The sequence below is a fragment of the Oncorhynchus tshawytscha genome, linkage group LG27 (genome assembly GCF_018296145.1).
Source record: "Oncorhynchus tshawytscha isolate Ot180627B linkage group LG27, Otsh_v2.0, whole genome shotgun sequence".
In the NCBI taxonomy this organism is placed as follows: Eukaryota; Metazoa; Chordata; class Actinopteri; order Salmoniformes; family Salmonidae; genus Oncorhynchus; species Oncorhynchus tshawytscha.
The window spans coordinates 12,467,686-12,482,936 of NC_056455.1; the positions used below are offsets into that span (position 1 = coordinate 12,467,686).

The 15,251-nt window shown below is 45.7% G+C and overlaps 1 protein-coding gene across 4 annotated transcripts in view; it reads left to right on the forward strand.

Annotated features, from left to right (window-relative positions):
- LOC112226079 (cdc42-interacting protein 4 homolog) overlaps positions 1-14,403 on the forward strand; it is a 29,639-nt gene extending 15,236 nt beyond the window's left edge. For 3 of the 4 annotated variants that reach the window (XM_024390305.2, XM_042307031.1, XM_042307033.1), the window contains exons 6-15: positions 442-546; positions 741-869; positions 1,073-1,219; positions 1,406-1,603; positions 10,629-10,658; positions 11,496-11,605; positions 11,821-11,953; positions 12,192-12,313; positions 12,416-12,558; positions 12,662-14,403. In XM_024390305.2, coding sequence (XP_024246073.1) covers positions 442-546; positions 741-869; positions 1,073-1,219; positions 1,406-1,603; positions 10,629-10,658; positions 11,496-11,605; positions 11,821-11,953; positions 12,192-12,313; positions 12,416-12,558; positions 12,662-12,813 — 1,269 coding nt within the window. In that variant the 3' untranslated portion in view covers positions 12,814-14,403. The remainder of the gene's footprint in view (positions 1-441; positions 547-740; positions 870-1,072; positions 1,220-1,405; positions 1,604-10,628; positions 10,659-11,495; positions 11,606-11,820; positions 11,954-12,191; positions 12,314-12,415; positions 12,559-12,661) is intronic. The other variant, XM_042307032.1, reaches the window with a different exon arrangement.
- The last annotated feature ends 848 nt before the right edge of the window (positions 14,404-15,251 follow it).

Sequence of the window (15,251 nt, forward strand, 5' to 3'; positions counted from 1 at the left end):
TCACTGTCCTCCATTGTCTATAGTGGTGAAAGCTGTCAAATGTTTCTGAATGCTCTCTCATATTGTCTGCTTTTTGTCTGCTGTAAGTGGGGTCATTGTTACATCGGTGAAAGGGACGTTTGTTCACTAGTTGTGAGTGCATGCATGTGTGTGTGGGGACTCAGGTGACCAGTATTTGTAATATACAGAAAAAAGAGACGAGGAGCTCTTTTTAAAAGCAGGGGTAGGGAACCAAAATGAGACCAGAAACCAGCAGCACTCCTGCCCATTGCTCATCACTGTATGGGTCAGCACCACTTCAGTAAAGTCAGGTGCAAGTGAGGTCTCGCTTGTACTCACTAGTAGAGTCTATTCTCTTCCATTCAAAAAATGTCCACTGAGCACAGTATTGGGTTAGCTAAGATCAACATGGATGTGTTTCTGTCTCTCTCTGTGTTTTAGAGTAAGAAACGTTTTGAGAGGGAGTGGCGGGAAGCAGACAAAGCTGCTCAATATGCTGAGAAAACTGACCAGGACATCAACGCCACAAAGGCCGACGTCGAGAAGGTAGGAGGACAACAACACGGAATAAAAAGAACACAGGTTTTCATTTTCCGTTGCAGGTTTTCCTACGGTGTGCCCTACTGAACACATTCCAGCTGTCCTACTTGTCCCGTTTCCCCTTTAAACAGTGGAATGTGAGCCACCATACCGGCCTGTGTGTGTGAGACCTGTGTGTTTGTTTTGTTACCGGTGTCCAGGCCAAACAGCAGGCCAACATGAGGACACACATAGCGGAGGAGTGTAAGAACGACTACGCGGCCCAGCTGCAGAAATACAACAAGGAGCAGAGCCAGTTCTACTTCAGCGACATGCCTCTCATCTTCAATGTAAGACAGAGCCTCTCACCCATCCATCCTGACCTTAACCTAGCTTTCCTTCCTTCTGCTGGAGCTATTTTAAATGCTAACGTTGGGTTCAACAGACACTAAAAACACAGCTGACCTTTTTGAGATGGTTACTCTGTAATCAGGCACCAAGACATGGCAGATCTGATTGAGTGACGTCATGTATGTGCCTCCTTGCCCTATAGAAACTCCAGGATATGGATGAGAGGCGGGTGAGGAAGCTGGCGCAGGGCTACGTCTTGTTCTCAGACACGGAGAGGCACGTGATGCCCATTATCGGGAAGTGTCTGGAGGGCGTCACCAAAGCGGGCACTAATGTCAACGAGAGGAATGTGAGTCGGCCGTACTGTACTGCATGTATACAGAACAAACCCAGACGTAACGTACGTAGATGCATGTGGTCCAATGAAGTTTGACCCATTTCCCTCAAAGTTCTGTATGAAACACGCATGCTTTGAAACGTTTCGGCATTGTTGGTCTGTGTTTCACTGTCATAATGTAACCTACTGTCCCTGCAGGACTCCATAGCTCTTATAGAGCAGTACAAGTCAGGCTTTGAGCGTCCTGGGGACCTTGAATTTGAGGACTACAGTCAGGGCATCAACCGTGCCTCCTCAGACAGCAGCCTGGGCACCATCGGTACACCCAAAGGCCCCCTGGAGCTGCTGGGCAAGAACAGGAGCAAACCGTTCTGGCTGTTCAGCAAGAAGAGTAAGGTAGGCTGCTAGTACCACGCCTCCTCGCAGACACAATGACTAGTTTACACACTCCCTGGTACAGCCCACTCCCATGACTCAGTTCTGACTAGCTGAGTGACTTTCTGAGTTCGGAAGAGACATTATTATCCTAATCTACAATTCATGCCCACATCAGGTTATTTCCCTCCTATGAAAGAGTGGATTTCTTAGTGTTTGAAATGATCAGTGCTCCAAGGTGCAGGTAGATCAACCGTGAGCAGTGTGTGTCAGTGTTGAGGCAGAGGGGTTGAATCAGGGAGACAAGAGTCTGGGAACGTCCCTCTGGGGACCACCTCTATCACTATGGTCCTGAAGCTGTGGTCTCACACACAATATTTCCTGTTCCCAGAGCTCTGCATGTACATACTGCATGGCTCCCCTCTCTCTCACACACACACACACCTTTCTAGAACTGGTATGTGCATGGCTGTGTCCCTGGCCTGTCTGGGAATAAGCCCCCTCTGACATTCTGTAGTGTGTGACTGACTGTGGTTTCCAATAGGTCAACTCTACTAGCAGGCAACGTTCTGCAGAGCTTGTTCTTTCATCAGCACAGACGGGCACAAACGCATTGAATTTTCCGCTACAAACACACTGCTATTATACTGTATTATACTGGCCCTGACTATAACATTAGCAGTCAAACTACCACAATGACACCTTTGGGAAATGCCAACCATTAGGGATGATACTGGGACAGGGAGGGATGACTAGTTCCAGGTGAACTCATTTTTTCTGTGTTCTCTCTACACCGTCATTGGAGATCATGGATGGCGTTGGACCCCTAGAGGCCGTCTAGATCTAGAATATATCGGATGTCCCTTAAACAGGCCTCCTGAGCCAGTCTGAAATGACTGAAAATAAACTAGACAGGAATGTTGAGAGTACAGCAACCCAACACCGAGCTAACCTACATCATGGCCGGCCTCTATCCCCTGCTGCATCTCTCTCTCCTCCCTCCAGTCTCTTCCAGCACTTTCCTCCTGCTGCATGTCTGATTAGCTTACCCTGCTGACTGCTGTTCAATCCTGTTCCTCTAATACACCCAGCCTACCTCCTGTCCTGTCTGTGTGGTGCACCGCTCCTGTGTCATCGCTAACATTAGTTAACTTTCATATTGGCCTGTGAGAAAGAGCTTTGGATGTCATTTGTAAAATGTCTCCCCACTGCACAACACTGACTCAAACAGCTCCTAGTTAAAGTGTTTTTTAGTCCAGGACTACTGTAGGTCTAGGCTGATCTGTGACTGAGAAACCAGCCTGTAGAGTTGACTATATTCTCCCTCGCTGCTCCTCACTTGGTCATGTGGTTACACCATCATGCCAACGTTCAGTAGTTCCCACTAGCTTAGAGACCTGCCATGTGTCTTATTACAAGCACGTATACCAGGTCCAGACCTATAGGGTGTCCTTTCTACAATGTTCAGTCTACCTGTGTATCTGTGTCCAGATTGAGGTTAACCAATGGAACCTCCCATTGGTCTGCTCCAATCTGTCAACCTTGTTCCTCACATAGGCTCACTCTACTCTACCCTTCATCGTGGCTTGTGTTTTGTTGGTTTTGGGGCTGTGGTGCTGTACTGGTGTTTCATTGCTGGTGTTGTGGCGCTATGTGAATGATCCGGTGACTGTGGGCTTCTGCAGGAGTAACTGCTGCAGTGTCGTCTTCTCTGTGTGGTGTGCTTAAGGTGTTGATGGTGTCTCTCTCTCTTTCCCTTGTCATCTGTTTTTGTCCTCCCCTCCCTCTCTCCCTCCATGCCACCTCCTCCCCGGGTGTCTGTGCTTCACCCCGCCCCAGCTCTCTCCCTCCCCCTCCTCCTCACCCCCCCTTGTCCACGCCGCCCGCCCCCTCGCCCGCTAACGGAACCCCCTCCCCCAAGTTCGGCCGGGACCCATTGTCATACTGTTTGAAGGAGATCAATAAGACAGTCAAACCCAGAATATCCTCCTTCCGGACCCTCGGGCGAATGGTGAGTCATCAGGGTCAGGGGCCACAACGTCTCCTCACAAAGGCCTCCGCTAACCTGTTTGGTGGATCAACCTGTTCTGTCTTATTGTTCCATGAAATGACTGAATACGTCCAATCAAAACAGACTAAATTAATGAGCAAAATGTTTCAGGTTTCAGGTGTTGACCTTTCAGAGTGGAAAGACTGAATCTTTGAAGGTGTCATACACTGAATATACCAAACATTAAGAACACCTTCCTAATATTGAGTTGCACCCACCCGGGCGTCCCCTTTTTTCGCCCTCAGAATAACCTCAATTTGTCGGGGCATAGACCTTATAAGGTGTTTAAAGCGTTCCACAGGGATGCTGGCCCATTTTGACTTCCCACAGTTGTGTTAAGTTGGCTGGATGTCCCTTGGGTGGTGGACCATTCTTGATACACACGGGAAACTGTTGACTGTGAAAAACCCAGCAGTGTTGTAGTTCTTGACACAAACCAGTGTGTCTGGCACCTACTACCATACCCTGTTCAAAGGCACTTCAATCTGTTGTCTTTCCCAGTCACCCTCTGAATGGCACACATACACAATCCATGTCTCAAAGCTTAAACATCCTTCTTTAACCCTTAGAGCAGGTTTCCTTCATGTTTTTTATACTCTGAATACACAGTGCATTCAAAAGTATTCAGACTCCTTGACTTTTTCCACATTTTGCTATGTTACAGCCTTTATTCTAAAATTAATTACGTTGTTTTGTTTTTTCCCTGATCAATCTACACCCAAATATGACATTTACATAAGTATTCAGACCCTTTACTCAGTACTTTGTTGAAGCACCTTTGGCAGCGATTACAGCCTCAGGTCTTCTTGGATATGACGCTGAAAGCTTGGCACACCTGTATTTAGGGAATTTCTCCCATTCTTCTCTGAAGATTCTCTCAAGCTCTTTCAGGTTGGATGGGGAGCGTCTATTTTCAGGTCTCTCCAGAGTTGTTCAAGTCCGGGCTCTGGCGGGGCCACTCAAGGACATTCAGAGACTTGTCCTGAAGCTATTCCTGCGTTGTCTTGGCTGTGTGCTTAGGGTCTTTGTCCTGTTGGAAGGTGAACCTTCACTCGAGTCTGAGGTGCTGAGCGCTCTGGAGCCGGTTTTCATCAAGGATCTCTCTGTAATTTGCTCCATTCATCTTTCCCTCAATCCTGACTAGTCTCCCAGTCCCTGCCACTGAAAAACATCCCCACAGCATGATGCTGCCACTACCAAGCTTCACTGTAGGGATGGTGCCAGATATCCTCCAGACGTGACGCTTTGCATTCAGGCCAAAGAGTTTAAATCTTGTTCTCATCAAACCAGAGAATCTGGTTTCTCATGGTCTGAGAGTCCTTTAGGTGCCTTTTGGCAAACTCCAAGCGGGCTGTCATGTGCCTTCTACTGAGGAGTGGCTTCCATCAGGCCATTCTACCTTAAAGGCCTGATTGGTGGAGTGCTGCAGAGATGGTTCTCCTTCAGGAAGGTTCTCCCATCTCCACAGAGGAACTCCCAAGCTCTGTCAGTGACAGTCTGGTTCTTGGTCACTGACCAAGGCCCTTCTCCCCCGATTGCTCAGTTTGGCCGGGTGGCCAGCTCTAGGAAGAGTGGTGGTGGTGGTTTTAAACGTCTTCCATTTAAGAATGATGGAGACCACTGTGTTCTTAGGGACCTTCAATGTTTATTTTATTTTATTTATTTTACCTTTATTTAACCAGGTAGGCAAGTTGAGAACAAGTTCTCATTTACAATTGCGACCTGGCCAAGATAAAGCAAAGCAGTTCGACAGATACAACGACAGAGTTAAACATGGAGTAAAACAAACATACAGTCAATAATACAGTATAAACAAGTCTATATACAATGTGAGCAAATGAGGTGAGAAGGGAGGTAAAGGCAAAAAAGGCCATGGTGGCAAAGTAAATACAATATAGCAAGTAAAACACTGGAATGGTAGTTTTGCAATGGAAGAATGTGCAAAGTAGGAATAAAAATGGGGCGCAAAGGAGCAAAATAAATAAATAAAAAAATTAAATACAGTTGGGAAAGAGGTAGTTGTTTGGGCTAAATTATAGGTGGGCTATGTACAGGTGCAGTAATCTGTGAGCTGCTCTGACAGTTGGTGCTTAAAGCTAGTGAGGGAGATAAGTGTTTCCAGTTTCAGAGATTTTTGTAGTTCGTTCCAGTCATTGGCAGCAGAGAACTGGAAGGAGAGGCGGCCAAAGAAAGAATTGGTTTTGGGGGTGACTAGAGAGATATACCTGCTGGAGCGTGTGCTACAGGTGGGAGATGCTATGGTGACCAGCGAGCTGAGATAAGGGGGGACTTTACCTAGCAGGGTCTTGTAGATGACATGGAGCCAGTGGGTTTGGCGACGAGTATGAAGCGAGGGCCAGCCAACGAGAGCGTACAGGTCACAATGGTGGGTAGTATATGGGGCTTTGGTGACAAAACGGATTGCACTGTGATAGACTGCATCCAATTTGTTGAGTAGGGTATTGGAGGCTATTTTGTAAATGACATCGCCAAAGTCGAGGATTGGTAGGATGGTCAGTTTTACAAGGGTATGTTTGGCAGCATGAGTGAAGGATGCTTTGTTGCGAAATAGGAAGCCAATTCTAGATTTAACTTTGGATTGGAGATGTTTGATATGGGTCTGGAAGGAGAGTTTACAGTCTAACCAGACACCAAAGTATTTGTAGTTGTCCACGTATTCTAAGTCAGAGCCGTCCAGAGTAGTGATGTTGGACAGGCGGGTAGGTGCAGGTAGCGATCGGTTGAAGAGCATGCATTTAGTTTTACTTGTATTTAAGAGCAATTGGAGGCCACGGAAGGAGAGTTGTATGGCATTGAAGCTTGCCTGGAGGGTTGTTAACACAGTGTCCAAAGAAGTGCCGGAAGTATACAGAATGGTATCGTCTGCGTAGAGGTGGATCAGAGACTCACCAGCAGCAAGAGCGACCTCATTGATGTATACAGAGAAGAGAGTCGGTCCAAGAATTGAACCCTGTGGCACCCCCATAGAGACTGCCAGAGGTCCGGACAGCAGACCCTCCGATTTGACACACTGAACTCTATCAGAGAAGTAGTTGGTGAACCAGGCGAGGCAATCATTTGAGAAACCAAGGCTGTCGAGTCTGCCGATGAGGATGTGGTGATTGACAGAGTCGAAAGCCTTGGCCAGATCAATGAATACGGCTGCACAGTAATGTTTCTTATCGATGGCGGTTAAGATATCGTTTAGGACCTTGAGCGTGGCTGAGGTGCACCCTTGACCAGCTCTGAAACCAGATTGCATAGCAGAGAAGGTATGGTGAGATTCGAAATGGTCGGTAATCTGTTTGTTGACTTGGCTTTCAAGACCTTAGAAAGGCACGGTAGGATAGATATAGGTCTGTAGCAGTTTGGGTCAAGAGTGTCCCCCCTTTGAAGAGGGGGATGACCGCAGCTGCTTTCCAATCTTTGGGAATCTCAGACGACACGAAAGAGAGGTTGAACAGGCTAGTAATAGGGGTGGCAACAATTTCGGCAGATAATTTTAGAAAGAAAGGGTCCAGATTGTCTAGCCCGGCTGATTTGTAGGGGTCCAGATTTTGCAGCTCTTTCAGAACATCAGCTGAATGGATTTGGGAGAAGGAGAAATGGGGAAGGCTTGGGCGAGTTTCTGTTGGGGGTGCAGTGCTGTTGACCGGGGTAGGAGTAGCCAGGTGGAAAGCATGGCCAGCCGTAGAAAAATGCTTATTGAAATTCTCAATTATGGTGGATTTATCAGTGGTGACAGTGTTTCCTATCTTCAGTGCAGTGGGCAGCTGGGAGGAGGTGTTCTTATTCTCCATGGACTTTACAGTGTCCCAGAACTTTTTGAGTTAGTGTTGCAGGAAGCAAATTTCTGCTTGAAAAAGCTAGCCTTGGCTTTTCTAACTGCCTGTGTATAATGGTTTCTAGCTTCCCTGAACAGCTGCATATCACGGGGCTGTTCGATGCTAATGCAGAACGCCATAGGATGTTTTTGTGTTGGTTAAGGGCAGTCAGGTCTGGGGAGAACCAAGGGCTATATCTGTTCCTGGTTCTAAATTTCTTGAATGGGGCATGTTTATTTAAGATGGTTAGGAAGGCATTTAAAAAAATATCCAGGCATCCTCTACTGACGGGACGAGATCAATATCCTTCCAGGATACCCCGGCCAGGTCGATTAGAAAGGCCTGCTCGCAGAAGTGTTTCAGGGAGCGTTTTACAGTGATGAGTGGGAGGTCGTTTGACCACTGACACATTACAGATGCAGGCAGTGATCGCTGAGATCTTGGTTGAAGACAGCAGAGGTGTATTTAGAGGGGAAGTTGGTTAGGATGATATCTATGAGGGTGCCCGTGTTTAAGGCTTTGGGGAGGTACCTGGGGGTTCATTGATAATTTGTGTGAGATTGAGGGCATCAAGTTTAGATTGTAGGATGGCTGGGGTGTTAAGCATGTTCCAGTTTAGGTCGCCTAGCAGCACGAACTCTGAAGATAGATGGGGGGCAATCAGTTCACATATGGTGTCCAGAGCACAGCTGGGGGCAGAGGGTGGTCTATAGCAGGCGGCAATGGTGAGAGACTTGTTTTTAGAGAGGTGGATTTTTAAAAGTAGAAGTTCAAATTGTTTGGGTACAGACCTGGATAGTAGGACAGAACTCTGCAGGCTATCTTTGCAGTAGATTGCAACACCTTTGGCAGTTCTATCTTGTCTGAAAATGTTGTAGTTTGGAATTAAAATTTCTGAATTTTTGGTGGTCTTCCTAAGCCAGGATTCAGACACAGCTAGAACATCCGGGTTGGCAGAGTGTGCTAAAGCAGTGAATAGAACAAACTTAGGGAGGAGGCTTCTAATGTTAACATGCATGAAACCAAGGCTATTACGGTTACAGAAGTCGTCAAAAGAGAGCGCCTGGGGAATAGGAGTGGAGCTAGGCACTGCAGGGCCTGGATTCATCTCTACCTCGCCAGAGGAACATAGGAGGAGTAGAATAAGGGTACGGCTAAAAGCTATGAGAATTGGTCGTCTAGAACGTCTGGAACATAGAGTAAAAGGAGGTTTCTGGGGGCGATAAAATAGCATCAAGGTATAATGTACAGACAAAGGTATGGTAGTATGTGAATACAGTGGAGGTAAACCTAGGTATTGAGTGATGAAGAGAGAGATATTGTCTCTAGATCATTGAAACCAGGAGATGTCATTGCATGTGTGGGTGGTGGAACTAATAGGTTGGATAAGGTATAGTGAGCAGGACTAGAGGCTCTACAGTGAAATAAGCCAATAAACACTAACCAGAACAGCAATGGACAAGACATATTGACATTAAGGAGAGGCATGCTTAGTCGAGTGATCAAAAGGGTCCAGTGAGTGGAGAGGTTGGTTGGGGGTCACGGCGATTTAGACAGCTAGCCAGGCCATCGGTAGCAAGCTAGCATAGGATGGAGGTCTGTTGTTAGCCACCTCTTGCGTTCCGTCAGTAGATTAGTGGGGTTCCGTGTGGTAGAGGGGATTAATCCAAATCACACAACAACAAAAAAATAAAAACAATAGATATAGTTATAGAGGCCCAAGAAGAAAACATAATAATAATAAAAATAAATAAATTGTCCGATTGTCTATTCAGATAGCAGCTGGTAAGACAGCTAACGGTTAGCAGGCCGCAGATGGGCGTTCAGGTAACGTCGCGACGGAGGAGCCAGCCGGATCTCCTTCGGGTAGATAACGTCGGCAGTCCAGTTATGAAGGCCCGGTGGGGCTCCGCGTAGGCAGTAAAACGGGTCCGGATAGGTGACTGCAGCCCAGGAGTGATTGATGGAACTCTTCAGCTGGCTAGCTCCGGAATAATTGATGTTTGCTCCAGAATCGACGAAAGCCGATAGTCACACGGATAGCAGCTAGCTAGCTGTGAGATCCGGGTATGAATGTCCAGAGAGCAGTCGAAATCCAGGGACATGGAGAGAAAAATTGGTCCGGTATGTTCCGTTCCGAGCCGCGCTGCGCCGTACAGAACTGGCGATAGATTTTCGAGCTAAAGGATAGCTGATGACCACAAACCGTGGTTAGCTGAATACTAACGATTTGCCAGTAAAGGAGCTAACTAGCTTCTGAACTAGCTTCTGGATTAGCTTCTGGGTATTTTTAGGCTAGCTTCTTGGAGGATTACAGAATTGAGGTAAATAATACTTTTTTATAAATTGGTGAGGCGGGTTGCAGGAGAGTGTTTTGAAGATGAGTTGATGGAAAATAAAAATAAAATGTATGTGAAAAAAGTTGTAAATATATATACAGGACACGACAAGACGAGGACAAAAGACGTCTGAACTGCTATGCTACCTTGGAGTATGAGTGTACACTGTCAACTGTAGGACCTGTATATAGACCGGTGTGTGCCTTTCCAAATCATGTCCAATCAATAGAATTTACCACAGGTGGACTCCAATGATGTTGTAGAATCATCTCAAGGATGATCAATGGAAACAGGATGCACTTGAATTAATTTCGAGTCTCATAGCGAAGGATCTGAATACTTACGTAAACAGATTTAAGACAAAAATGTCTAAATCTGTTTTTGCTTTGTCATTATGGAGTATTGTGTGTAGATTGATGAGAAATGTTTTATTTAATACATTTTAGAGTGAAGCTGATAACATAACAGTTGATGGGTCTGAATACTTTCCGAATGCACTTTGTATATATATTTAAGCAATAAGGCACCTCTGTGTTTGTGGTATATGGCCAATATATCACGGCTAAGGGCTGTTCTTATGCGTGACACAACACGGAGTGCCTGGATACAGCCCTTAGCCGTGGTATATTGGCCATATACCATAAACACTGAGGTGCCTTATTGCTACTATAAACTGGTTACCAATGTAATTAGAGCAGTACAAAAAAAATGTTTTTCAGTCTGATATACCACGGCTTTCAGCCAATCAACCTTCAGGGCTCGAACCACCCAGTTCTCTCGCCCACACACACACACACACACACGTGTTGTCTGTCTGTTTCTCTCTCCCTCAGAGGCTCACTCCAGAGAGGATCATAGTAATGGTAATACTAGAGTGGTGTCTGTGTGGGGTGTTAAAGGGTGTCTCAGCTTCTCACATTGACGGGGGAATCTCACACATGACCACCTCTCCATCAGTACAATTGAACAAGCATCTTGGTCTCAAACGTCACACTAAAGTCTGCTTGTTTACCTTCTCAAATCAATGCTGGAATGTTCACGCTCTAGTTTAGCTGCTAGCACATGAACTGGAACACAGCCAGATTCAAATTCAACATTGGATGCAAAGCAGAGCGCTGAAAACATGGCCTGTCTGTCTGTTTGGAGTTAGAGTTGAAGAGGTGGCCACCTGGTGGATTAGGGGTGTAACAACACTTAACTCAAGTCACTGCAGCAATGGGGCAACATGGTATAATTTGACCGATTTTTATATTGGCTTCAGTTTACCTCCATTGTTTTACTGGTCTGTCCCTATGATAAACTCCTTCCTTTAAACGTTCACCACAAAACCCAATGGAAGAGTTCCTAAAAACAGGTTCTTATTTGGGTGGGTGTGCTGCCAATGGGATGGTATTGGGAATTATTATATGGGTGACAATGGTGGTGGTCTTGGGTTCAGCTCACTGTAAAAAAAAAAACGAAGCATATCTGTTTGTTCACTCTAAAGCAAAAACAATGTCATTACTAGAGGTTAAAAATGTTTTCTTGTCGTCAACCGTTTCCCTTGGGCTGAACCCTAACCACAGACCGGCATTTCCTCTAGGGGTGGTTGTGGGTGGCGGGGTGTGTTCCTCTCCTACCACGTGCCATGGTGATGGAGAATGTGTGTGTGCGTGCGTGTGTGTGCTAAAGTGACTGTTCTGCCCTGTGTGTTTTCTCAGCCCACGGTGACAGAGGACTTTGGCCATCTCCCCCCCGAGCAGCGCAGGAAGAGGTTACAACAGAAACTAGATGACATTGGCAAGGAGTTGCAGAAAGAAGTGGACCAGAGGTATGTGGGGGAGTTTTGACTGACTGCTTTGACAACCATCTCTGTGACTACTGACAACTTCTCCCAACATAGTATTCCTGTGTGTGTGTTGTTTACCAATTACTGCACTTCACAGGGGATGCATTTCCACAGAGAATCAATCCTCCTCTTTCCCTCTCTCTCTGTGTGTGTGTGTGTGTGTTGCTGTCTCTGTGTGTGTTGCTCGGTCTCTCCAGTGAGGCCCTGGAGAAGATGAAGGATGTGTATGAGAAGAACTCCCAGATGGGAGACCCTGCCAGTCTGTCTCCCCAGATCAACCAGACAGCCCAGAACATGGAGAGACTGAGAGGAGAGCTCAACAAGTATGAGGTAATGGACTCCCCTCTACTGGCCACAGTCATGTACTGCATGCAATGTTCCCATATGCAAGCTAGAATCCATATTGTTTGTTACCTCTTCACATAGTTCTTTGCAAACACAGACCTCGTGTTTTTCTTAATTTAATATACTAACCCTTCCCTCTCTTTGACTTGGTCTCACTCACAATCTGTCACGAGCACAATCTATAGGAAACAATGGTATATTTCCTCCGTGCTTTGTTTCGTAGTCATGGTTGACAGAGGCAGGAAGGCGAGGGGACTCGATGCTCAGGAGAGATACGTTACCAGAGGATGCGTTGAGCTACAGGTCTCACTCCAACAACAATGGCAGCACTCACGAACCATACAGGTTAGAAACCAGACGCTGAGGCTTCACTCATGGCTGTCAGTGAATGTACTGTAGTCGTATACCTATATTTATTATTAAGCATATGTGTGTTTCTCCTTCCAGCCCTGACGGAACCCACTCTGAAGAAGGCACCCCAGATCCCTCTCAGGCCATCTACGCCGAGTTTGACGACGACTTTGAGGAGGAGGAGGAGGAGGAGCTTGTCGCTCCCATCGGCCAATGCACAGCCATGTACAACTTCCCAGGTAGGTGTGGATGGGTCACAATGACACCAATGTACTCAACACTATTATGGTATAACACACTTGTACGTGGCGATAGTGTAACATGCTGTCATGTCCCTGCTAGGTGCCAGCGAGGGGACCATCACCATGCAGGAGGGGGAGGTGCTGTCTGTAGTGGAGGAGGATAAAGGTGACGGCTGGACCAGGGTCCGCAGGGCCAACGGGAACGAGGGCTACATCCCAACATCCTACGTCAGCATCAACCTCAGCAAGTGACCCGACACACATCCCACCCACACGAGGCCTGAGGGAACAGCCAGTCATCACTGATGATGATTCCAAAATACTGTGGCAGCTCTCTCATGGGACCAATCAGAAAGAGGGGAAAAAGGCACTGTGGGCGGAACCATCTGGGTGTCCATAAGGAGACTACTAGGGCCAATCGAGACGCTTTGATTTCCTTGATGAGATGCGCACCCATGATTTCTTTCCCCTGCTGGCCAGAGAAGATGCAGTCAATTGTGCTTTTGGTTCCTTCCGGCTTGCACGTCTGTACCAGGTCACTATACTTACCACAAGCCACACATTTTCATCGTAGTTCTCCTTGATATTATCACAGTGCGTTTGCGGTTGTGGTTTAGTAGTGGATATCATGGCAGGACTGATGATATAGATTAGAATACAGCACCAACCAACATGTCCATATGACCTCACTGTGGGAAGGCTTCTCCTTTTCACAGTGAGAGGGAGAGAAGTGCTGTTGTCAGGGCTGTACTGTAGCGTTTTGACATTAGGGTTGTGTTCAGTAAGGATGAAACGTTTTGAAACAGAGGTACTACCTGAACTTGTCCAATGAGAACACAGTGCTACAGTGTGCCCTACTGAACAGGAGCCGGGATTAAGAGGAAGTTTCCCTGACACATTAGTAAGCATAACCTGCTCTGTCTATCACTCCCATGCAGCCAGAATGTAAACGGATCACATTCTTGCTCTTCGTATTTGCGCACGGCGTTTTGGACAAAGAACATTTTCTCAGATAAAGGAAGTGTCTCAACACAGATCTATGGGTACTGCATTTCATTAGGAAAGCCCTGTTGACACAGCCCCACTATTCAGATCAGATATACTCACCAGTTAGCGTGACTTCATTTTCTTGTGCTCTGTGGTATAAATAGATTAGCCACCCACAAGGCCAAAGACTGCCAGTAAAGGCCCCTTAGAGAGACATGCACTTACTGATGGAAATAAAGAAATGTTTCAGACAATCACAGCCGTAGCTTCACTACAGCTCAGATTCAAGCCATTGACAGAAATGGCCTATACGAGAGCTCTTTTTATAGCTCTTGATTCTGAATAGTAAATAATGAATTGTTTGTATTGAGAATATAATTTATTAAGTATGTGTAGGTTGCTACATTTAAAAGAGTTCAAGTTTAAGGCATGTTTTGGTTGATATCATAGGAGTTAACTCTCATTTGTACTTTTCCCTGCAAACACGGTGGACTGTCTGTATCCAGAGGCAAGATGGATACCAATAAATTGTTGCAGACAGAATATGTGCAACGTTAAGACTATCGTATTTATGTTATAAAATAATATATTTTTAGCTATCACTACACCACTATTGTCTTATTAGCTTTTTAACCTGATGAATAAAGATGTGTACCTTCGTCAGGTGAATGTGTCCATTTTGTCTGGAGTTTAATAGGCGCTGCAGTTTTGAGCCACGCAGGAATATTCCTAACGTAAAAACTCACTCGCATGTCCAGGTGCCTTTTCTGGTTAAAAGCATTGTGTATATACCTAACATCCAAATGTCTTCTGTTTTTTAAGGCTAATAAATGTAACACACATTTCAAAGTTCAAGTGGTTGTATCATTTATTCATGTTCTTTTTATTGCGAATATTTGTCTTGCATAGAGCCATCCGTTGTATTATTAATAAGAGAGCAAGTTCTTCCCCAAGAAATAAGATGCATTTGAATGAGATGAGCAAATGCCTAGAAATATCAGGCGCATGTCCATACTCTTAAAGGGAAAGGCTGTTGGAGTCTCCTTAGGGGTTCTTCAAATTGAAACTGTGGGGGAACCCCTATAAGTTCTTCGAAGATCCCCTTTTAATGGATCCTCAAATAACCTTTTGGGGCACTTTTTTTTTAAACTACCCCCCCATAGTTATCAGTGTTTATTTTAGTGGCAAAGCAGAATAAAAAATATTTCCAATGACAGCCTACCAGGGAACAGTGGTTTAACTGCCTTGTTCAGCGGCAGAACAACAGATTTTTACCTTGTCAGCTCAGGGATTCAGTCCAGCAACCTTTCGGTTACTGGCCCAACGCTCTAACCACTAGGCTACCTGCCGCCCCAAATGGTTAATGTGTTGATGTATCCATAGCCAGAATGATTTTTCAGTGCATGGTGATTTAACAGGTTTCCTGTTATATTCATCAGAGGTGTAAGGAGGGTCTGTGAATCCCAAAAATAGTAATTATACAGATGATTAACAAAACATGCACATGACCAGTATTCATACCTTGGTTTTTCTGGTAAATGTGAATTTAAAACAACTTGTGTTTTTGGTTTTCATACACATACCATGTCCATAATGTTGAGGCCTATGGGGTATTCTTTAAAGAAGTAAGGGAGGAGGATGCTAAATGTGATCTGCATTCCAATACCAATTGACATAACTTTGTATGCCTCATCTGTATTCCC